This window comes from Thunnus thynnus, chromosome 5, assembly GCF_963924715.1.
Source record: "Thunnus thynnus chromosome 5, fThuThy2.1, whole genome shotgun sequence".
In the NCBI taxonomy this organism is placed as follows: Eukaryota; Metazoa; Chordata; class Actinopteri; order Scombriformes; family Scombridae; genus Thunnus; species Thunnus thynnus.
Genome location: NC_089521.1, coordinates 248925 through 273674, shown reverse-complemented (window position 1 = coordinate 273674; position 24750 = coordinate 248925). Strand labels below are relative to the sequence as shown.

The window sequence follows — 24750 nt, the reverse complement described above, 5'->3', positions numbered from 1 at the left end:
AAGTTAATCCTTGTGCTAAGTCAGAAGCACTTGCCCGTCTGTATTTCAGTGCAAGGCTGCGTAAATAGTGAATTGTGCATTCTGTCATTTTCCGTTATTGGTAGTATGGGTTCTCCTGTACTTCCTAACCACTGCTGCAACTGTGTTTTGCTTCTGTTCAGTAGTGTACTGATGATCTTGTACCCTCTCCCCTGTATGGAGTCATGTTGCATTAGACCCAACCCAGGCCAAAACTGAGAAAGTTCTGATTCTTTTATAGCCTTGTTAAGGCAATTTTTCTTAATTGGAAGTCACAGGTGTAATCATTTTTGTTTCAGTGGTCACAAGTGTACTCACTTTCATTGCATTGAGGTTGTAGTATGACACCTGTATTTTCATTATTTTAGTCTATCTAACCTGTTTGTTTTTAATTACAAATAAGATCAAATACCCTGCACTTCTCCCTAAAAATACTGCAATTATTGTAGGATGATGAAATTTTGAATCACTCAACATTTTAGTGATATTGCATAGGGGTGTACTCAGTTTTGTTATTTTGTCTGTATGTCTGTCAGCAAGAAACACACATCCCTGAGCATCAGGTTTGTTTTGAGTTACATCATTTCCATTTACAGTACATTTAAGAAAGCAAGCAAAATAGATACATTTGACTTGATGTCCATGTCACAGTTATTGTACAGCTAATATACTATAGACCTCACATGAATGAACTGTTAATGAGTGTGATAGTATGTGGGAAGACACATCTGCTTGTTTCGGCAAACAGTGATCTGTAGCACTTGCTTGCACTTGGTGTATTGAATAGATATATAAGTGTGTTTGCATTCTTTTTTTTTTTTTCAATATTATCTGCAGATGTTCAGCAGGACCCAGAACACCCACACATTAAAGAGGAACAGGAGGAACTTTGGAAGAGTCAAGATGGATCTGTCCCTGTGAAGAGTGAAGATGATGAAAAGAAAGCTCAGTCCTCACAGCTTTGTCAAACACAAGCAGAAGAGAACAGAGAGGCAGAACCTACAGCCAGCAGCTCAGCTCAACAGATGGAAAGAGACACTGATGGAGGGGACTATGGAGGATCAGGACCAGCCAGGAACTTAGATCCAGATATATATTTACAACCAGATAGTGATGATGAGACAGTGAACTCAAAACAGACCCAGACAGGTGTGTCTGTCAGTCAAGCAGCTAGTGATGACAGGATGTCAGACTCTTCTGAGCCAGAGACTGAAAACAGTGATGATGACTGGAAAGAGACAAGGGGATGTCAGTCAAATTTAATAACACTGAAAAACAGAAGTGTTCCTGTAGGTGATCAAGAATGTAACACTGGCAAGAGGTTTCTGAGCTGCTCCAAGTGTGGTAAAACATTTGACCCCAAGGACTGTTTGCAGAGCCACATGAAAGGTCCTTCAGGAAAAAAAACATATGTTTGCTCAGTTTGTGTTAAAAGATCCACACAGAGTGTGCATTTAGTCACACATAATAGAACTTGTTCAGGAGAAAAAGCTTTTGGCTGTTCAGTCTGTAAGAAAAGATTTAGCTATAAAGGAGATGCTGTGAGACATATGAGAACTCACACAGGGGAGAAACCCTTCAGCTGCTCAGTTTGTGGTAAAAGATTCTCTCAGAGTACAGGTTTGGGTTCACACATGAGAACACACACAGGAGAGAAACCTTACGGCTGCTCAGTCTGTCATCAGCGGTTCATCCGGAGTGGAATTTTAGCCAGGCATATGAGAGTTCATACAGGAGAAAAGCCTTATAGCTGTTCACTGTGTAACACAACTTTTAGTCTGAGTCAGTCGCTGTTAAAACACATGAGGATCCATACAGGAGAGAAACCCTTCAGATGCTCAATATGTGATAAAAAATTTACACAAAAGGGACATCTGACACAACACATGACACTCCACACAGGAGAGAGGTCGTTCAGTTGCAGTGTTTGTGGCAAAAAATTCACTAGACAGTCTCGTGTGAAAAAACATAAGTGTGTTAGCGAGAACAGCAACAGTAAGCACCATCAAAAAGCACCCAAGAATGGATGAGAAGAAAACTGACCATTCTGAAGTAGCCTGCTATGAGTCCTGATCTGAATCCCATTGAACATCTGTGGAAAGAGCTGAAACTTGCAGTTGGGAGACAGCACCCATCAAACCTGAGAGAACTGGAGCAGTTTGCTCAAGAAGAGTGGGCTGAACTACCAGTGTAGAAACCTTATTCAGAGTTACAGAACTTGACTGCAGTTATTGCCTCCAAAGACCGTGCTACAAAATATTAAGTTAAGGGTACCAATATTTTTGGCCATGCCATTTTCATTTGTTTTATTGTATTAAATAATATGTTAAGTTGTAAATCAAAAGCAAAGTTTCAGTTATATTCAACATGAAATAAAGAATGATGGATACCATATACTTTTACCATATACTATAGTTTCAACTTTATACTGAGGAAATTTAGGGGTTTTTTTGGGGGGGGGGGGTTCCAAAAAAGGTGGAAGGGTACTAATATTTTTGGCCACTTCTGTAAAAAGTGAAGTACTTCCATTAAGGCAGAAACAAATCCCACATTAATTTATCTTGTCTATTAGTCACACACTCATACTCTCCTGTCAGTCTTGGTAGCAGTCAAAATGGTTTAGAGTTAGCACTTTTCTTTTTTGTGCTCCAGTCTTCTGTGACACCAGTGATTCTTGGCTGTTTGACGCATGATTCAGTCTCCTGTGTGTTCTTGCAGTAGACATCGGGAGATGCTTTGGACTCATTTTCACTCAGTAATTCATTTCCTCTGTAGGAGTAAAACATGTCACATAAACCAACTCCTGTAGGTTGAACACTAGAGTAGACTAACTAAAAATACACACTTGAAGAAACTTAGCTAGCAACAGAAAGACTACACTCTCTGTAGGAGAGTTTAATTTAAAAAGATTATCTAATGTGAATAATACGTGACTGTCTTGTCCTTGAATATAACACAATCACACTTTTTCAAATAAAATTTCCAGGAAAAAAAAACACTTTTTGCATTCGAGTTAAGGGAGTATTTTTAGAATGCTGTCTTGGCCATGGGGCACATTTTTTTCCATGCACGTGTACTCAGTCAGTACATGCTAAAGGAAAAAAGATCTGTCAGGTACTAGTAAATGATTAATCTATTACTCATAACCATCCCTACTTATGGTAAGGCTTACCTTTATCCACTATTTTTCCATATATGGTGTTTAATCCAAAATGCCTCCGCACATTACTTACATAGGCTTTGGCTTATGAGTATCTTTTCAGCACAGCTCACTAGCTTCCTACATTTTGTGTTACAAAGAGAAAAATTTACTGATGAGACCAGGGGTGTGGAGTCAATTTTTTTGAGGGTGAACACTTTCACAATGCACATGTTAATATTCACAACAAACTAAGTTGTTATCATAATTATCTGCTTTGGCTTCTATGTTTATCATCAAACCGCCTTCCTATCACTAACTATCTACAACTGTAATTGAATGACGCATATTAACACTTAAATACCAATACTGAACAAGAAAATATTCATAAAAAACGCTTTAAAGTCTGGGGTAACGTTAGCTGGTTAGCTCACAGCACTGTTGATTATTTAACATTAAGTAAAGAAAGCTCACAAACATGTGACACTTACACTTGACTGTAAAAAAAATCTCCTTATGTCCATTCCCTGTTTTGTAGGATATATTTCAGTGCTGCAAATTTGTTTCAACATAAATAATAATGTTGTGACCTGGAACCACAACTGAGTGTGGTGGCCGCTGCCCCTGTTCATCTTATCATCTATAGTTCTATGTCCACGTTTTTTTCCTTTTAACCCAGTATTTATAGTGTTGTCTTTTAACTTTTGCTTCTGGCCATTTTGTTTTTAACTCAAAATTTTTAGTGCATGTCTGAGACTGCGTATCAAGCCAACTAGTAGTTGGTATGTGATAGCTAACACGGTTAATGTAGCCATGGCTACATGCTTCCAAATATCACTCCAGATGCTACTCATGAGCTAACTTTTTGCACTTTGTTGGACATCCACTCCACTGAATGGCTTCCACTCATCTACTCCTGAGACAATGTTTGTTTCAAACATTGTTCCTCACTGTATTTATTCTAAATGATTTAAATTTAACTTTACTAAGTTTGATTTTGCTGTGTCAAAATAGAGCGTTAACAATATAGAATTTAGTCCAGTGCATGATCATCTCTTCAGTTACAGAGTTGATACAACAGCCTCCATGAGACAGTTTTTTAATATGAGAGGTAGATTTAGATGCACATAAAGGAGCTGCTTGAAAAAAATAACTAATGATATAGCTAGTCAGTTTAGTGTAATGAAACTTAATTTTCTTTCGATTTTTAAAAATCTTGTATGTATGTAATTATGTCTTGATGTCATAGATATGCAAGTTAGCATGTGACATCATCTAGCGACATCTAGCAACTGTTCCTGCAGGCTTTAGCTACATCCCACTGAAAATAGTGCACTGCACAGAAGATCGTGTTGTCAGACAAGTGTTATGAAATCATCAGAATTGCCTACACAACCAAGCTTAAGCTACACCGTCAATACTGACCACAACATAGTCCACCTGATTCCCGCATACAGGGCCATTTCTGGACATTTTGGTGCCCTAGACAAGATGTCCACTGGCACACTACTTTATTCAACAACCTTCTATTCTGTCATGTCATCAACATCATCTTTCAGATAGGATTTTTACATGCAGTAGTCCCTAGCACTAGTTTATGCAATTTTCTGGTTTTAGCACTTTTTCTGGTTTTAATCATATCAACATATGTCACAGAACATAATGTGATTATTAATATCCCTGTAATATTATAACATTATCCAGGTTACTGATTTGCATGTTTGCAGGAGTGTCGCTGACTGATTTTGACAGCTTTTATTCCATAAGCAAACATCTGGATTTATTGTGGATAACTGTTAGTCAAAATGGCTGGATTTGCCTGGCTCAGGACATAAATTATTTTACTTAAATTTCAGGGTATAGATCATTGTATATCATTATAGGCTATCTTTTTTTAAACTCATTGACTCACTGACTACTACATGGCTCAAGTTGAGGACACACTTGTGCATACACAGGCATACACTGCATATATATCCATATCCTCACCTAGCTTGCCTATGCCAAAAAGCATCCCTGCCCCCAAATACTATAAGTCTGTGTTTAAATCCATCAAGCCAGAGGTAAAGACTGTCACTGTAATTGTCACTGACTGGTATCAGGATTCTCCAAATCCATGATTCGATTTGACTTTTGATTTAAAGGTCAAAATTAGATTCACTTTTCAATTTAAATTTTTTTCATTTGTAAAGATAACAGATATTTGGTTTTATGCCCTGACAAGTATCATTTACATTTTCAAATTCTTCTTTAAGGTCCAGTGTGTAGTATGTGTGGTATTTAGTGGCCTCTAACGGTGAGGTTCTATATTGAAACACGCTGCCGCTCACCCCTCCCCTTCCTAAGACTGGAGAAATTCTCAAAGCTACGGTAGCCTTCAAAGACAAGAAGCTATTTGCCGAAGATGGCATCGTCCACGACAGCTTCGAGCACTTCTAACAAGTCAAGTGATAAGGTGAAAATGTATTTAGTTAATTAGTCTATAATACTATAGGTTATAGCTCAAAAGAAAGATAGCACTTATGAGTGTTTTATTGTTTTGGTAATACAAGCTAACATTAGCAACATAATGCTAAACAAAACTAACGATTATTTTATTCTAATGCTAGGCGTTATTGATAGCGAGATAGCGTTACATATTTTATTATCCGTTTGCAGAGTCAAGTACCGGAGGTTAGAGGGAGAGGAAGAGGGAGAGGGCAAGGTAGAGGTGCTGCTGCAGGCAGGGCCAGGTGAGGGAGGAGAGCAAAAACCAGCACTGCGGAAGCAAGGGAAGAAGAGGAGAGGCTGGAAACCCTCCAAAGGGAACAAGGCTGAAGTTGGAATCCAATTCACAGCCTCCGATTGGAATTTCCCACTTGCTGCTCGTGATTATGGTTTGACCAGGTTTTTGATCTGCACCTAGTCTAATGTGGTCTGAATGGGGGAAAAAGTAGTGAAATCGTCCTTTTTTGCATTTTCACAAATAGAATAAAGGTTTCACAAATCAGAAACTGTGTTTTTAAGACACTTCAGCCTCTCCATGTTAATCTAGTCCAGATATGACAGGTCTAAGTATAGTGGTTTCTGATTTGTACCTGGTCTTATGTGATCTAGATTTGAAAAAAGGAGTGAAATCGCCCTTTTTTAGATTTCACAACTGTAAAAATGCTACAGCTAAAATTAACAAAACTCAGGATTATGATACCCTGTGATGTACCTGTCATACTGGAGTATTAGTTTGTTTAGACTTTTTAATACTGAGCAGGTAAGCCCACAGCAAATAGGCAGAAATAGCAATAAGACTGAAAATCAGTTTACCATGAGTAAGATCAATAAGAAAAATATGCTACAGTTAAAATGATCAAAATTTAGGACAATTTCAGTTTACTAATTTCCCCACTATTTGTTACGTTATTCCCTTCATGAATTAGCTCGAAAATGACTGAACAAAGGCATCTACAGGCGTTATGCCACTTTTAAGGTGGACCGGGAAATTCCAATCTGAGGCTGTGAATCGGATGCCACCTTCAGCCTCATCCGAAACGGAGCGGCTGAGGTTTGTTACGTTATTTATACAATTGTGTTCTGTTCTGCACAATATTAAAAATATCAATACAACACAAAGTGGTATTTACATGGCAGCTCTGTGCTTTACATTACTGCAGTCTGTATGGTTTGATGTGTTATCACAGTGTAACGTGAGTCAGTACGTAGCCCCTTTTACACAGTCTGTTCAAGGGGGGAATACTGCGCCTGTAATCCACCTAGCTGTTCTGTTTAGCCCATATTCAGACCAAATCAGGCGGTGCGGCATACAGCCACAGGGTTGAGTAGGTGTGTGGGGGTGTAGGCGTGTTTGTGCTTTAGAACCTAACTGCTGTAAAACAATCATGTTTATTGATTTGATTAACCAGCTTCCTCACTACCAGCGCTCCCTCTTCATTCACTCTCTAACTTAGCTCACCCCCAACTACAGCTGCTCTCCTTACCTTAACTTTTAACGTTATCAAATGAAGAGAAATGTCCTCCCCTCATTTTAGTAACATCTTTGTTCTCCTTCATGGCAGAGTTTACAACTCTGATCAGTCTAATCTTCATCGACACCGGCATGCTATGTAAAACCACACACGGAGGTGGTTTTATGCTGGCTTTGTGTGGTTCAGTGTAAAAAAGCAAAGGCCGATCCTCTTTATGGCCATAATGTGGCTACTGAAAACATCAGCAACACCACTGAATGATTATAAAAATACTATATAGGAACAGTATCATGCAGCAATATTTTCACTTTTTTAAAAATCATGTTATTGTTGTAGACATGTTTGGGAACGCTGGATAGCCTACAATCTACAGTGGTATATAAAAGTTTAGGCACCCCTCTAAGGCTGCATAATAATTTACTCTGTCTTCACAGAAAATGATCACATTGGCATGCCATTCATATTCTAATAAAAGCTGAGTACTGGGGTATCTTCCAGACAAAGATTTTTAGTGTAGCAATATTAAGTTGTATGAAATTAAATCAGACGTGAAAAATAGGCTGTGCAAAAATTTGGGCACCCTTGTCATTGTGTTGATTTGAACACCTGTAAATACTTAGAACTGATTAATTGGAACACAAAATTGGTTTGGTGAGATCATTAAGCCTTGAACTTCATAGCCAGGTGCATCAAATCATGAGAAGAGGTATTTAAGGTGGCCAATTGCAAGTTGTTCTTCTCTTTGACTCTCCTCTGAAGAGTGGCAATATTGGGGTCTCAAAACAACTCTCAAATGACCTGAAAACAAAGATTGTTCAACATTATGGTTTAGGGGAAGGCTACAAAAAGCTATCTCAGAGATTTCAGTTGTCAGTTTCCACTGTGGGGCTGTGTGGCCAGTGCTGGTACTGGGAATCTTGTTAAAGTTGAGTGTCGCATGGATTCCATTCAATATCAGCAGATTCTTGAGAATAATGTTCAAGAGTCAGTCACAAAGTTAAAGTTACACCAGGGCTGGATATTTCAACAAGACAACGACCCAAAACACTGCTCAAAATCTACTCAGGCATTCATGCAGAGGAACAAGTACAATGTTCTGGAATGGCCATCCCAGTCCCTAGACCTGAATATCATTGAAAATCTGTGGGATGATTTGAAGCATGCTGTTCATGCTCAGTAACCATCAAACCTAAGTGAACTGGAGATGTTTTGTAAGGAGGAATGGTCCAAAATACCTTCATCCAGAATCCAGGCAGACATTAGAGGCTATTGGAAGCATCTAGAGGCTGTTATTTTTGCAAAAGGAGGCTCGACTAAATATGGATGTGATTTTTCTGTTGGAGTGCCCAAATTTATGCACCTAATTTTGTTTTGATGCATATTGCACATTTTCTGTTAATCCAATAAACCTCATTTCACTACTGAAATAATGCTGTGTCCATCAGTTATTTGATTGATCAAAATGAAATTGCTGATCCAAACACCCAATGATTTATAAATGAAAATAATGGAAATTGTCACGGGTGCCCAAACTTTTTCATACCACTGTATATTCTGTACTACCATTACCATATTTCCAACATATCCTGAAACTTATAACCTATAAAGCCTTATCTGTGTTTTTCCTGTGTTTTATTTTTTCAGAGACTTCTTGAAGAGATGACCTTGGAGGAGCACAGGCAGCGCAGGTGCATCAGCGCAGGCATAGTGTCCCACCTTTTGCTGGAGTGCCAGGGGTACGATGGTGTACTTGTGGTAACTGTAAGGACATGCCTACGGACTGGGAGAGGAAATGCTGTGGCCAGAACCCTGCAAATTATCTGAGCCTAATACCGCACTTCTCCCAGTATTGCCTTGAAGAAGGCTTTTTATGCATTCACAGGGAGTACCAGGAGGACTTTTGATATTTTATCTATTTTTATACTTGTTCTATACATTTTCTATATTTATATATTTTCTCGATAATTATTACATTTTTTGTTTATATATTCACATTTGTTCAATTTAAATTTGCAAGTTTACCATATAAAAGATATTCATCAGATGTATGCGCTGTAATTATTGCAATGATATACATGCAATGATATATATACTTATACAATGACAGTACTTCCATGCAGTCAGTATATTGTTTATCATTATCACTTCCACCATTAATATATATTTTCATAATTTATATTTTGTGAAGCAACATAAAACAGCGGTAAAATTTGAATACCAATGATCCTCAGAACAGGGCATTGTGGTACATGTTATGGATTAATTGTCATTACCACTTCAAGTTATGTAAACTGTAATTTACTAGTTTGAACCACAAAATTAAAATATAAAAAACAACACTAAGAATAATGACATTTGTAATATAAATATTTTTTATTTGACATAAATATTTTTGGACATCCTTTTAAATCTGGACAATAAAAGGATAACATAAACGTGCAGCTTTTACTGTTCAAACACACAAGTATTTTGACAGCTTATTCTGTATTCTTCAGAGTTGACTCTGATGAAGACAGAATAAGCTATCAAATCATTAGTCTGTTTGAACACTAAAAGCAGTGTGATTAAACTTATCCAATCACCTTCCAGTAGTCAAATTGCTGCACATATAATAGCTGACAAGCCCAAGGGTCAGACCAACACCACACCAAAGGTATTCAATTTACTGTTCTGTATGAAGACGCTCTCAGGGCAGGGACGACACCCATGATTTACTGGCACTGCTGTTCCTCATCTGCTCCAGGAGCTGTGTGTAGAGCATCAGCTGCATGGAAAACTGGTTCTGTGGAAGACAGTACCATTACACATAAAGTTAATTTACTATTTCATAGTTTTTTGAAGAGTTTACCAACTTTTATGTAAACAGTGTCACGGCTCTTGTCCATCAGATGTAATTGTCTTTTTAATAGTTATCACTGAATAGTTATCATTGAACAGTAAAAGCTGCACGTTTATGTTATCCTTAGTTATCAGTCCATGTGTTGTCTTACTGCTACAGAAAATTAATAAATCATTGGGTTATTAACGCAACGTCGCCTCCCTGTTGTCTCTTATTACACCACCAGCTCTGTGAGAGGCACCAACTGAGGCTACAGTGTGCTAATATTTAACATTAAACGTGGCGGCATTTATTTTCAGGGAAACTAATATAGGTCTACTGCTTATAAATATTTTACACATACATTGATTTCCATCTGGGAAAGGCAACACCAATGTTTATCCCTGTTTTATGCCTTCATTTATCCTGATTTCGTTTAGCTTCTTCATGTTTTCGTTTCTTTAACGACGACAATTCACACTCCTGTGATTTTCCCAAATAATAATCTTTGAAGCGTGTGGCTGTGGCGTGGTGTTGAGTTTTGATGTTTCGCCATGACAGAGGAAATTTTAGAAAAGGCTGTTGAGAAGCAACTTGTTCATACATTGGAATTGCACAGGGTGTTTGATAAAGTTCAATCTGGTTTCCATAAACTGTTTTCCACTGAAACAGCTCTCTGTAAGGTCTCAAATTATATTTTAATGGCTGCAGATGCTGGAGATTGTTCTGTTTTGGCTTTACTGGACCTTAGCGCAGCATTCAATACTGTGGACCACCACATTTTAATCTACGGGCTAAATCATCTGATGGGCATTTCTGGGACTGCATTGGAGTGGTTTCCCTCATATCTCACAGCCAGGTCTTTGTCAGTATCTGTAGATGAATTTGTGTCTGCAGCTTTGTTATGTGTCGTCCTCCAGGGATCAGTCTTGTGACCCATTTTATTCTCCATATACATGCTGCCACTGGGACAGATTATCAGCAGTTTCAGCAACATCTCCTACCATTTGTACACTGATGATATCCAGTTGTATTTTTCATTTAAACCCAATGAGTTTCTCAAACTGTCTGTACTGAACAACTGTTTAAACGCAATTAGAAATTGAATGGCAAATCATTTTCTGCAATTGAATTCAGATAAAACTGAAGCCCTGATTTTTGGTCCTGATAATCTTCACTCCTCAGTCAGGCAGAACCTTGGTACCTCATCCTCGTCTTCTCTGCGTAATCTTGCTGTAATTTTTGACCAATCCATGAGTTTTGAAGCGCACATTAAGACGCCGACTCGATCATGTTTCTTTCATCTAAGAAACATAGCCAGACTCCGGTCTGTTGTGTCAAGAAATGAAATGGAGATGCTAATACACGCTTTTATTTCATCACGTTTACTACTGTAATTCTCTTTTTACCTGCCTTAATAAATCTTCTTTACAACGCTTACAAACTGTCCAAAATGCTGCTGCTTGGCTCTTAACACAATCCAACAGATGGTCACTTATTACATCTATTTTAACCTCACTGCACTGGCTTCCAGTTCATTTTAGAATTCATTTTAAAATTTTGGTGCTCACTTATAGAGTCCTACATGGCCAGGCCCCACAGTATATTACAGACATTCTGCATCCCCACACTACAAGCTGAGCTCTTAGGTCCTCCACCAAGGGCTTTCTAAGTGTACCTTGGAAACATATTAAGACTCAGGGCGATTGTGCTTTCCAGGCGGCTGCCCCTAAGCTTTGGAATCTCAGCTCTCTCACCTCCTGCAGAAGGAAGAAACAGATTTTCTTCACGAAGACACAGGTAACCTCTCTGCCCTGCTCATCTTCAACTGAGTCGACTTGGCTGTTTTCTCCGCCACGCTGCTGAGAATCAGCTGCTGTGAGATCCACCGACAGCGCAAGGATGGCCACCGTCAGCACCCAAGCCAAGGAACCGAGCCGGATCGAAAGACGGACTTAACACACACACCCTGCTCGCTTTCTGAAGCGACCAAGTAAGAGGTATAAGTCTGGGCAGAGGCAGTGTTATTGTGTGTTAGTTTCAGCATCAGTGCTGTTGTTTAGCTTTTAGTCACGTCCACATCCCAAACCCTCGTTGGTGCCTGAATTATTGATTGATATTGATAATCTCTTGATTTCATAATTCATAATTATCTGCAATAATTATGAATTATTACTAATAACCAAACGCCTCCTACCCGTCCCAACACAGGCATATGGGTAGCATGTGGTATTTTATGTTTTAATTTGTCTCTTATGTCTGTTATCCTTGTATATTTTATCTGGTGTCTTTTTTTTTTTTTTTTTTTTTGATTTGATTTGATTTCTTTGACTGCAAAGCACTTTGTGAATGGTGTCTGTGAAAGGTGCTTTATACATAAACTTTATTTGCTTGCTTGCTCTTTCTCTACACAAACAATCAAAGAATCAGAATTTGCTAATTTAAATTGTAGTCTGCAGCGCAAACACACAGCATCTGTACACTTTCTGACGTACAGCCAATCATAATGTGTGACATCATCTGTAAATGCAGGACCCTGAGCCGATCTGGTACCTGGTATCTGGCCATGGTGTCTCATAAGTAATGCATCTGCAGGCTACTGGTGTTACAAATAAAATTTCCTGTTAACTCGTTACCTTTGTTTGTAAATGCTTTCTCATGGTGACAACAGATGTTCCAACCACAGAGAGGAAACGTAGCTGACCTTGCAAATGCCTGATTATGATTTTATATCACTCATAATTTTGTAGACTAGGCTATCTATCTGAATAATTTAGCTTATTGATTTTTTATGGAGTTTAGTGAAACTTTGGGATCAGAAATATTCTTAACCATATTTTATTGTATTTTCTTCAAAATAAAAACTCCCCACCTGGAAAAAATTAAAGCTCAACCATACTGTCAAATCAGTGTCAGTGTTCATAAAAAATTTTGTACAGATTGTGCCTCGGGATTCGGACCTCGTCATCCTCATATCAAATTGGTGCTCATGTGTAGCTGGTACTGCAGTGTTTAATCACACAGTTGCTTTGCTGTTTTAAACTGCATACACATACAGAGCTGAAGGTGCAGGTTGTGCCCCTTGTCTACATCTGCACTGAGACAGAGCAGCAATGACACAAGCCCAGAACAGCAGAAAGTGTTGAGACACAATTCATAGGCCTCATATTCCTGGTATTACTGATATTTAAGTATTAACAATGGGACAACTGTATTGGAAGCATGAGCTGTCAATGCCAGAGTCCAACTTGTAAAGGGTCAGGAAGTTTAGAGGGGGAGCAATGTATTATTGAATGCAATTTTGTTTTGCCATCATTGTTTTGACATAGGCAGTCTTAGATAATATGTCACATATTTTGCCTGACTAGTTAGTTTTTTGTGTTATTTTTTTCCTTTAAATTTTCTTGTCTATTATTGTTGAGATTGTATGTTCTTTGTCTTTTTTTTTGGCCAGGAGTGAAACCAGGGCCAATGAACAAAATGTTTATCAACAGACCAAGATTCAACCAGCTCATGGAAGGAGTCAATTCATGCATTTCAACTGAATTTTGAAAATGTATCGGCTTATTTCACAATTGCATTGTTACAATACATAACATATTCACCTGTGTTTTTGTGTAATTTTTTATTTCATAATGTCTTATTTGTTTGTTTAATTTTAAACACTTTGGGTCTCCATAATATACAGGATAGTCGCACAAATCTACATATTAACCACAGCATATGCCTCACAAGTGTTTTAAGGCATTATACTACACAGGGGCACCCTTTCTCAATGTTGTCCTTTACTTGACAGTAAAATATTGTTCTGATTCTACAAGCAAGGTAACTTTGGGAACTGTTGACTTTTGTGTCTATGTTCATCAAAAGGTTACACAGTAATTGTTACATAAATAGGTACTGTATATTTTGTAATGATCATAAAAAGACAAAAATGTTTTTTTCACAAAGATTTATTTGACAAAAATAATTGAAACATTTCATATACAGTTTATGTCTCATGGTGAATGTACATAAAAGATGTTTTCTGATTTCATACTGCATGCATGGTTTGATTTCATACATTTTACTAGATATACAAGGGATATAGAGGGGGACAGTTAATGAACAGTTGGCACTGACAAATTAAACCACTCAAAGTCAAAACATAACTTGTATTGCTATATAAAAATGTATCATAAAATATGTATCAAATCTGCAACATTAGAGATTCCAGTTATCATTGAAATTGTTGTATAGTGTTATTGTTTATCACAAAGAGTGACAAAAGAAACAGAATTGAGGGAGGCCCATTATCAGTGTGGCGAGCACATCTGAGACAAGCATATTGACAGGCCATTCAGTGTGCAAGTATCCAGAGTGTCTGGCTCAGTGAGGTTAACACGTTGTCGGGTCCCAAGCCTTGACCATTGGCTTGTTTTGATAGTTTGTTAGGAGGCAGGCTACCAGAAAAAGCTGGTTGATATTGCTAGCAATGGTCAGAGGGATAATAGTGTCAAACAGTTTGTTCTCCTTGATGTGCCTAATTGTCCTCTCCAAATGTATCTTTAATCATGCAATGTCTTGAGTGACCAGGACTTTGACATGAGACAGCTGTGATTTTTTACTTAGAAAAGGTGGTCTGTAAACTTTGCAGGGCACTAGGCTGTTGATTCTGAATCCGTTGTCCACCATTACAGCCATATCATCATCCAAAAGAGGGACAATGCCAGATTGCTTGAACAGGTCTTTGTCACTGACAGAGCCAGAATTCAATGAGGAAACAAAAGTACTCATAGAAGTTTCATACAATGAAATGGTCTTTAATTGATTTACAATCCTAAATTTTGATTATTTTAACTGTAGCATTTTTTTCTCATCGCCCTTACTGATGGTAAACTGATTTTCAGTCTTGTTGCTATTCCTGCCTCTTTGCTGTCTGCTCAGTATTAAAAAGTCTCAAGAAACCAATACTCTAATATGACAGGGGGCATCACTGGGGAGGCTGTTGCTCAGGAGGTAGAGTAGGTCATCCACTAATCGGAAGATCGGCAGTTCGATTCCTGGCTCGTCCAGTCCACATGTTGATGTGTCCTTGATCAAGACACTAAACCCCGAATTGCTCCTGGCTGTGCCATCAGTGTGTGGATGTGTATGAATGATTAGATTTCCACTGATGGGCAGATTGGGACCTTGCATGGTGTACCATTCAGCGTATGAATGCGTGTGAATGGGTGAATGTGATTCGTAGTGTAAAAGCGCTTTGAGTGGTCGGAAGACTAGAAAGGCGCTATACAAGTACAGTCCATTTACCATCATAATCCTGAGTTTTATTCATTTTTACGGGAGCATTCTTTTCTGATTGACCTTGAAACCTTTATTCTATTTGTGAAAATGCAAAAAAGGGAGATTTCACTGTTTTTTTCACATCTAGACTAGGGCTGTGCGATTAATCGAATTTGACTTTTGATTATGATTTTGGCTTCCAACGATTACAAAAACAAGATATTCGAGATAAAACAATTTTTGTTTATTTTTGTCATTTTGTAATGATGCTCTCATTTTGCTTTGTGTTGCAAATCTAGCACACCCCTTTCCTTTACAGTGGTGTGCTTTCGCTCCTCTCTAAGCGCCTCCGACAGGCAGCTGGTCAACCTGCCTTCACCAGGCTAACTAACAGCTGAAATTTACTGAACCAAAATAGTCTGCATGTCGGCTCCACGAGAAGAAAACAGTACTCAGTGCTCTGGTTGGATTCAAACGGAGAGCCGGGGCTAGCTGGGAGGCTAGTGGAGCGTTAGTTGACCGGAGGGAAGCACAGCCAGTTAGCCTCTGCTAGCCTCCCAGCTAGCTTCCGTTTGGATCCAATTGGAGCACGGAGCCCTGGTTTGTTATTCAGGTTAAAGTGGAAGAAGCAGTGGGTCTGTTGGGCAGCGGAGGAAACACTGGGACCATCAGGATGTGATAGTCCGTGGAGGTGCTGCGGCATTCGGCTGCACAGATAGGAAACCCCTCGGCTTGAAAGCAGTGAAATCTCCCTTTTTTGCATTTTCACAAATAGAATAAAGGTTTCAAGGTCAATAAGAAAAAAATGCTCCCACAAAAATGAATAAAACTCAGGATTATGATACCCTGTGATGTCCCCTGTCATATTAGAGTATTGGTTTCTTGAGACTTTTTAATACTGAGCAGGCAGAAAATGGGCAGGAATAGCAATAAGACTGAAAATCAGTTTACCATGAGTAAGGGCAATGAGAAAAGAAATGCTACTGTTAAAATAATCAAAAAGGATTGTAAATCAATTAAAGACCATTTCATTCTATGATTCATTCTCATTTCATCTTTCCCTATTTATGTTTTTCAGTTCATGAATTAGCTTGAAAATGACTTAACAACGCCATCTACAGGCGTTATGCCACTAAGTCATTATTATGACATACTAACTCATTATTATAAGATACTAAGTCATTATTTTGAGAAACTAAGTCATTATTATGAGATAGTAAGTCATTTTTTTTGTGTGTGACCTATCTGACGTTTCTGCTGGCTTTATTGTATGTACTGTGTTGCTTTGCTAGTGTCTGTGGTTTGTTTTGTTTTGTGGGGATCAGCGGTGAAAAACCAGGGCGGAGTTTTGAGTTGTCTTTCTTTTATATTTGTGAAACTGGATTTAACTGAACTGATTAGGAGTTGTGGGGAAAACAAAACAGACCCTTTACCGAGTGGATTGAATTCCGAGACTGTGAGACGAGTTACGCCTGGGACACACTGGAAGCTGGGACACAGTGGTTGCATAAGCAGCACGTGCGCGACGCGGAACCTCTTGCTTTTAATTTCGGCGCCCATGTCAACAGGTTAACAGGTTAGAGCGCAGTTTAGAGCCCACATGAGATGCGCGTGGCTGCTGCGTCGCTTCATCTATAGATTCGAGGTCTTGCCTATTTTCTCCGCGTGACGCACGCGTTTCTCAGCAGAAATAGACAGGGAATACGAGAAAGATAGGGCTGCCAGTGGCAGAAGCGCCGCAGCAGACATGCTTCCAGTGTGGACGCTACAAGCGTGAGACATGCAGCAGTTCAGCGACGCACACACACTGCTGAGGTTCACGCATCCAGTGTGTCCCAGGCGTTAGCCCAAGTTGGCTGGCTGAGTCACGACAGTGATGCGGTCAGGAACGAGGCGCTCGACTGCATCACTGAAGCACACCCTCTCTGTAATATTGTTTAATTAAAAATGTGATATCCTATCATCATAAGTCAACACAACAAAGCTCAGAACAAATGAGCCTACAGGGCCATAATCGAACATCAAAGAGCTCAACACCACAACGAAGTGCAAAGACAACTTTTTAAGGATACTAACCCATTCTGTGACAACTTTATGACAACAACCTCAATGGACGCACTGACACTCGTCACCATCTATATCAATCGATCAAGCACAAGAATATGGCCAATGCACGGACCAGAACCACCAAGGCAGGATGATAAAATATGCTTTCACTCATCAGCTGACGGCTCAGAAAAGGACAGCATGGCGGTTTTTCCTCTGGGCAAACTTCACCCGCGGTTAATTTTACCAGCAGTTTGAGTGATGACAGTATTCCGTGGCTGGTGGGCTCCGAGGTGCTTTAATTCCAGTCTCTCCTCCAAATAAAGGGTTTATAACCTGTGCTCAAGTATGAAATCCACTTAATTTTTTTCCAAGTTAGCTGGCGTTGGCTAAGAAAGTCTCCCCTCTTTTGCCGACTGTAAATTCCAAGCCCGTGCTGTAGCCCCACTGCAGCATCATTCGAAATATTTCAGTTTGAATGGCTATCTGTCAGACAGAGAGCTATCTGATTGGCTATCTATCAGACAGAGAGCCAATCAACTGTGAAATATAAAATGACGCTTTAGTGGGGCTACGGGCTGTCTGCCCTACTTGTCATCAATTTTGTGTGATCTACATTGAATACAGTAACACTCTGAGCATACGTATTCATATTTTCCCATGTACAATATACATTACATTGTGAGAGAGGGGCTAGCCGGTCCTGGTATCATCGGATAATTCGCAATTCATTTGTAATTCAAAAACTAAAAAACGGTAAATCTGTTATTTGTTTCAAAACAAAAAACGGAAAACAGTTTTTGGTGTCAGAATCAAATAACAAAAAACCAATCAAACCCGGTTTTTGGTTTTTGCCGATTCGTTTTATTCGTTTTATTCCTTCTTGGATTGAATATCGAGCAGGTCTGCGGACATCAAGCCAATTCCTTTTTTCATTTTAAACAAAAAACGAAAAACTAAATCACGTAATTTATTCCTTTTTTGTTTCCCAATGAAAATCCAGAAAACCAAATTCAAGACCGTGCAATTTTGGTTTTTGCAAATTCCTTTTTTCATTTCTCATTTGGGACACACAGTAGCGCGGTGGAAAGACAGGAAGCGGACATGAAGTGTAAAAACGTCAAAATAACAAGGATAGAATGGCCAATCTATTAAAAAAACACCCAACATTATGCAAACACAGGACCTAATAAAATAAATAAATAGGCCTACATATGCGATGCATATGAAATATATTTTATCCAAAAAATGTGTGATATATTATTTAGTTGTGTAGTGTGAATTAATAGCCTAATTAATTACATGTGTGGAAATAGCCTGTGTCATCCTTCCGCCCTGTAGGGGTTAAATGAGGGATGTGAAATGTAAAGTTCAGTTTTATAACCCTATAACCCTTATAACCCTAGCCCCACATTCACACCGGTCACCGTAGGCCCACTGCGGACACGAATCAGGAAAAGGCAGTCTGAAGCAGCAAGGCAGGGATCAATTAAAAATAAACTAAAATCCTGACACAAATTATATAATGCAATTTATGAATATGCTATATTCATAGATAATAAATTACAAAAGATAAAAATTTGAAATTTGATATATTATCATTTGTTTGCACAGTTCTTTCTGGTGACAGCAGGTAGGACTGTGCCCCACCGCAGAATAGTATCTGGATCTGTCATTTCTGGCCTTTTCCCACTTATTGGGCCTTCAAAGGCAGTGTCTTGCAAGGATAACAGCAGAAAAGGCACGTTCCGTGTCATGGTGCAGAAATTGGTGGTTTGTCATCAGATCTGAACCAGAATCATCCGAAATCATTAATTTCATGAGCACTTTCACAGAATAGCAATTCATAATCTCTCTTTTGGCTGTTTCCCACTTATTCTGCATCAAAAAAGAGTGTTTTCCCAAGATAACAGCAGAAAAGGTACTTCCCATGTCACTGAGCAGAAATTAGTGTTTTTTTCATCAGATCTGAGCCAAAGTCATCCAAAATCACTAATTTCATGAGCAGTTTCAGCTCACACAGAATGGTAGTTTATTGTCTCACCCCTGGCTGTCTCCCACTTATTTTGCCTCAAAAAAGGCTGTTTTCCGAGGATAACAGCAGAAAAGGTACTTCCAATGTAATGGAGCAGAAATTAATAGTTTTTCATCAGATCTGAGCCAGAATCATCCAAATCACTAATTTCATGAGCAGTTTTAGCACACACAGAGTGGTAGTTTATTGTCTCACCCCTGGCTGTCTCCCACTTATTTTGCCTCAAAAAAGGACTGTTTTCCGAGGATAACAGCAGAAAAGGTACTTCCCATGTCATTGAGTAGAAATTAGTGGTTTTTCATCAGATCTGAACCAGAATCATCCAAAATCACTATTTTCATGAGCAGTTTCATCATACACAGAATGGTATCTGGATCTGTCATTTCTGGCCTTTTCCCATGGACTGGGGCTCCAAAAGCAGTGCTTTGCGAGGATAACAGCAGAAAAGGCACTTTCTATGTCATGGTGCAGAAATTAGTGGTTTTTCATCAGATCTGAACCAGAATCATCCAAAATCACTAATTTCATGAGCACTTCCACCTTACACACAATAGTAGTTCATAATCTCTCTTTTGGCTGTTTTCCACTTATTCTGCATCAAAAAAGAGTGTCTTGTCAGGATAACAGCAGAAAAGGTACTTTCCCATGTCATGGAGCAGAAATGATATTAATATTAACTGAAAGCTGAAACAACTCCCACTTGTTTTCCTCTTGATCACTAATCTCCATCAGACCTGCTCCTTCACCCTTGTCAGTCTCCTCCATCTCCCTTCTCTCCCTCCCCTCGCCTGTTTTCAGTTCACATGTTGTTTTATTAAACTCAGATTTACAAGAACCCAGGGCTTAGTGAGTGATCAACCAGTTTAAATTTGTATTTGTCTGAACTGGCAAAATCTTCTCACCTGACTGGCCTTCAGCAGAGTTGCCGCCTTTTCGCCATCTACAGGTTGAGGAATTGATGGTTATAAAATTGTGTTATGATCAACACAATGTGACCTTTTCACTGACATTAACTAATTATAAAACAATCTATGCCTACTGATAGGATTATTTCGAAATTCTCAAGAGGCATATTAAAGCAAAGTATGTAAAGAGCTGTCAATAACATTATTTCTGTCTCTTTTGCTTGTTCATACTTTGACTGGCTGGTTCGTCAGCTACTTAGTACAGTGGAAACCATTTATAGTGATCACATCTGTCTGGGTCAAATTGATCACTATAAGCAGATGAATACTATAACAGGTTTTTTTCTTTTTCTTTATTTCTCATGCAAATTATCATCTAACTGACATTTCTTTATTTATTACATGAATATAAAGTAATGAAATGGCCAGCTTTTCTATTTAATGTAGCTGTTTCAAAATACAGTACAGCTGTTTCAAATGCTTGTTTCGCTGCTGATGCCACCCTGACTCATTTTATGATGAGGAGACAAAGAGAGAGAGAAAGAAGTAGTGGTCAAGAGAGCTAGAGAATGGATGAGGAGAGCGAGCAGTGGGAGTCAAAAAGCCGGTGAATGAGAGAATGGAAACCTTTCTGATAGTTTCACGGCGGTGACACCCACAAACAGCACATCTGCACCCCTGATAATGGTGCATCAGCCACTAATTATCATATGTGTATCATGGGAGTAAAGTAAAAAATAAAAATAAAAATAGAGCTACTAATTTTAATTTTTTCCCCATGTTTTCATGTATGAAAAGACCCAAAATGAACCCTGTAAGCGGACTACTTGAGCCAGGGGTGTTACTAGAGATTTATGGTTAGGGGAGGCTAAGCCTTAACTAAGGGGGGCTGGGAGGAGGATTTTTTTTTTTAAATGGCCCCAAAATGTCTGTTTGTCATGAATTTTTAGAGTAGCAATAGGCGTAAAATCAACACAATAGATCTGTCTCTTCATAGTTTGTTATAGGCACGGATCTAATATGACTTAAATGATATCCATCCACTTACAACAGGCACAGATCAAGCAAAGGTACTGAAGTCAAGGAATGCTACCTCCTCTCTCTTAGATATGTTGCAGGTCCTAAGTATATTAACATATTTAAGACAGATTGATGTTTGATGCGTGAACCTCTAAAACTAAAAATGTCATAAAATCATTTAGGCTAGTTTATACCTAGTATGAGTAATAGGCCTATGTCATAAAATTCAGTATTAATTTTAACTGAAAGCTTCAACAATTTCCACTCGCTTTCTTCTTGATCACTAACATCCATCAGACCTGCTCCTTCAGCCTTCTCAGTCGCCTTCATCTTCCTCCTCTCCCTCTCCTCGCCTTATTTTATTAAACTCAGATTTACAAGAACCAGTTTAAATTTATATTTGTCTGAACTGGCAAAATCTTCTCACCTGACCGGCCTTCAGCAGAGCTGCCGTCTTTTTGAAGAAATGTTGCATATCCATCTACATGTTGAGGAATTGAGGGATATAAAATTGTGTTATGATCAACACAATGTGACCTTTTAACTGACATTAACTGATTACAAACAACAATCTATGCCTACTGATATGATTGTTTCGAAATACTTAAGAGACATATAAAAGTATGTAAAGAGCTGTCAATAACTTTATTTCTATCTCTTTTGCTATCTCTTTGGCTCGCTGGCTCATCAGCAAGTTAGTACAGTGGAAACCGCTTATAGTGATCATGCTGTCTGGGTCAAATTAATCACTATAAGCGGATGATTATTATAACCAATTTTTTCTTTCCTTATTTCTCATGCAGATTACCATCTAACTGACATTTGTATATTTATTACACAAATAAAAAAGTAATGAAATGGTAGCTTTGCTATTTACTGTTGTTGTTTCAACATTCAGTACAGCTGTTTTGCTGTTGATGCCTTCCTGCTTCACTTTAAGGAGAGAAGAAGAGAGAGAAAATGTTTTTTTCTGATTGTTTCAAGGCGGTTACAAATAAACACACCCACACCTACACCTCCTCACCCCTGATAATGGTGCTGCAGCCACTAATTACAATATCATGTGTATCATGGGAGTAAGGTAAAAAATAAAAATAGAGTTACCATAATTTTATTTTTCCCCCCATGTTTTCATGTATGAAAAGACCCAAAATGAACACTGTAAGCGGACTATTGATTAATATAAGCGAATTATTCAAACAGCATTTGTACAGGACTGATTCTGTCCGCTTTTTGATCCATATAAGTGGTTGATCACTGTAACTGTGATTATATAAGCGGTTTCCACTGTATAATGTTAGTGTTATATAGCCTATCCTCTTGTCTTTTCCTCACTTAAGCCTAAAGTTAGCTAACGTTAGCAAGAAACAAATGAGTAACAACTTGATAGCTCACTACATTGACCATCATTTGGTTAAAGGGCTAAAGAGGATTTTAGTATAATAGGCCTAGCGACGCCCCTGCTATAAGCATATTACTTAAACAGCATTTGTATAGGAATGATTCTGTCCTGAGCTTTTTGATCCATATAAGAAGTTGATCACTGTAACTGTGATTATGTAAGCGGTTTCCACTGTATAACGTTAGTGTTATATCCAGTCTTTAAGTCACGACGTAACACCTTTCCAAAATACTATTTCCGGGTCCAAGCCTCATTGTTTCAATATGCCGCAGTGCTGTGTTCCTCGTTGTTCTAATAGATCTGAGTAAGAAAAAACATGTTTTTTACTGTGTTTTTGTTCTAACCAAGCAAGAGCACATCTGATATTACTGTCTACATCCAGTTAACGTTACCTGTTTACATCCCACCTGTCCTTACCAGTTCTCATCATGCATATACTTCAGAGTCCAATACTTCACCGGATTGCCCGATGCTGCCACCATTCTGTTTTTGGAAGCACTTCTTTCTAAATTTGAGCTACAATATCATTCTGATTGGACTGTCCAAATTATGTAGTAGAATCAGAACCTTAGTAGATCAGTTGCTCCTGATATTAATGAAACTCAAACTTAATTGCGGCCACATAGAACTTGCGACAAGGTTTAATTGTAGCACGCCACAGTAACAAACATCTTTACCACCATTGTTAATGCGCTGTATGACATTTCGTATGTTGGTATGCTTGAGAACAACATCTCCTCAACAGCCAAGAATCAAACATCACTGCCAGACTGCTTCCGGTCCTTTCCCAACTGTCAGATAGTGCTTGACTGCACTGAGGTTGCAGTCCCTAACACAGAGAGCCTGGACACACAGAGTCATTTGTACAGCCATTACAAAGGACGGACCACTCTGAAGGTTCTAATTAGTGTGGCTCCCAATGGAGTAATTAACCTCACCAGTGACCTGTATGGTGGGAATGCCTCAGACAAGGCCATAACAGCTGATTGTGGACTTCTCCCACATCTGCAACCAGGTAATATGGTCATGGCAGACAAGGGCTTCACAATACGGGACATTTTGCCAGAGGGAGTTCTGCTGAACATCCCATCTTTCCTTGTAAATGGACAGTTCATAGAAGTGAACAATAACAGGCTGATCTCCAGTGTAAGGATACACATTGAGCATTCCATTCAGAGGCTAAAATTGTATAGCATTTTGCACTACATCCCAAACCAGTTCAGCAAGAACATTAACGAGATACTGAAAGTATGTGTGTATCTTACAAATTTTCAAACACCAATTCTCTGCGAAATTGAATGAATGATTGTCAGTGTGTTCAAAAATTGGAGGACTGTTTCCCAGTGGCCATAAGGATTGTTACATGTTTATAAGGATTTTGACATGATTTGAAGCCAGCGCAAGTGCTTATGAGCGAGCAAGGGAACATGCTTTGTATTCCTGCGTGTACTAGAACATTTTTGTTTAGACTGCGGTCCTGCCAGGTGATGCCCAGAACCATTCTGAGACAACGCAGATGGATGGCATTGAGTCAGCAAAAATGTGGGGCAAAACATGATTAAAATCTCTACTCAATCATTGCTGGTATAGGTGCAGTTTATAGTGGACTCAAGTTTAAAACCAGATGATTACATTTAAGATTATGCTGCAATTCATTCTAACTAATAGGAGCAAAACATTTAGGCCAGTGTGCTGCCACTGCCTCCTGGCAAGATCAACCAGGGCGAACATCAATAATGGGTTATAATTCTATTTAAAGGTAATAATAATTTTCTTTCACTCATCTAGATTTGCCAGCTACTGCCGTATGCAGGCATTTTGGAGACAGACTGAACCTGCAACAAGGAGAATCGTGCATGTTGATACACGTTAATTCACTTCCAGCACAACAGCAGCTCCTGACAAGGCAGCTAATCTAGCTCGTCAACTGGTAGGCATAGTTCATGCTACATTATTTTGTTTTTAAAAGCAGCTTGCTGATAAATCAGCACCTGAGAGAACACTGCTATCTAATTCAATCTAATTAAAAACACAGACAGTCTGAGTCTGAGACCACTCCCCAATGGAAAGTACCTGTCGCTGGGTCTGAAGGAGAAGGATCTGGATGATCGTTTCAACATTTACCAGTCCACCATCAGCAGGA

At 38.8% G+C, this 24750-nt stretch overlaps 1 protein-coding gene and 1 pseudogene across 5 annotated transcripts in view; both read left to right on the top strand.

The window, feature by feature from the left end:
• The window catches only part of LOC137182432 (oocyte zinc finger protein XlCOF6-like), a 42716-nt gene extending 28870 nt beyond the window's left edge, over positions 1–13846 (top strand). For 2 of the 5 annotated variants that reach the window (XM_067588638.1, XM_067588639.1), the window contains exon 3: positions 856–8754. In XM_067588638.1, coding sequence (XP_067444739.1) covers positions 856–2048 — 1193 coding nt within the window. In that variant the 3' untranslated portion in view covers positions 2049–8754. The other 3 variants (XR_010928327.1, XR_010928329.1, XR_010928328.1) reach the window with 3 other exon arrangements.
• On the top strand, positions 5562–23909 carry LOC137183754 (uncharacterized; annotated as a pseudogene).
• The last annotated feature ends 841 nt before the right edge of the window (positions 23910–24750 follow it).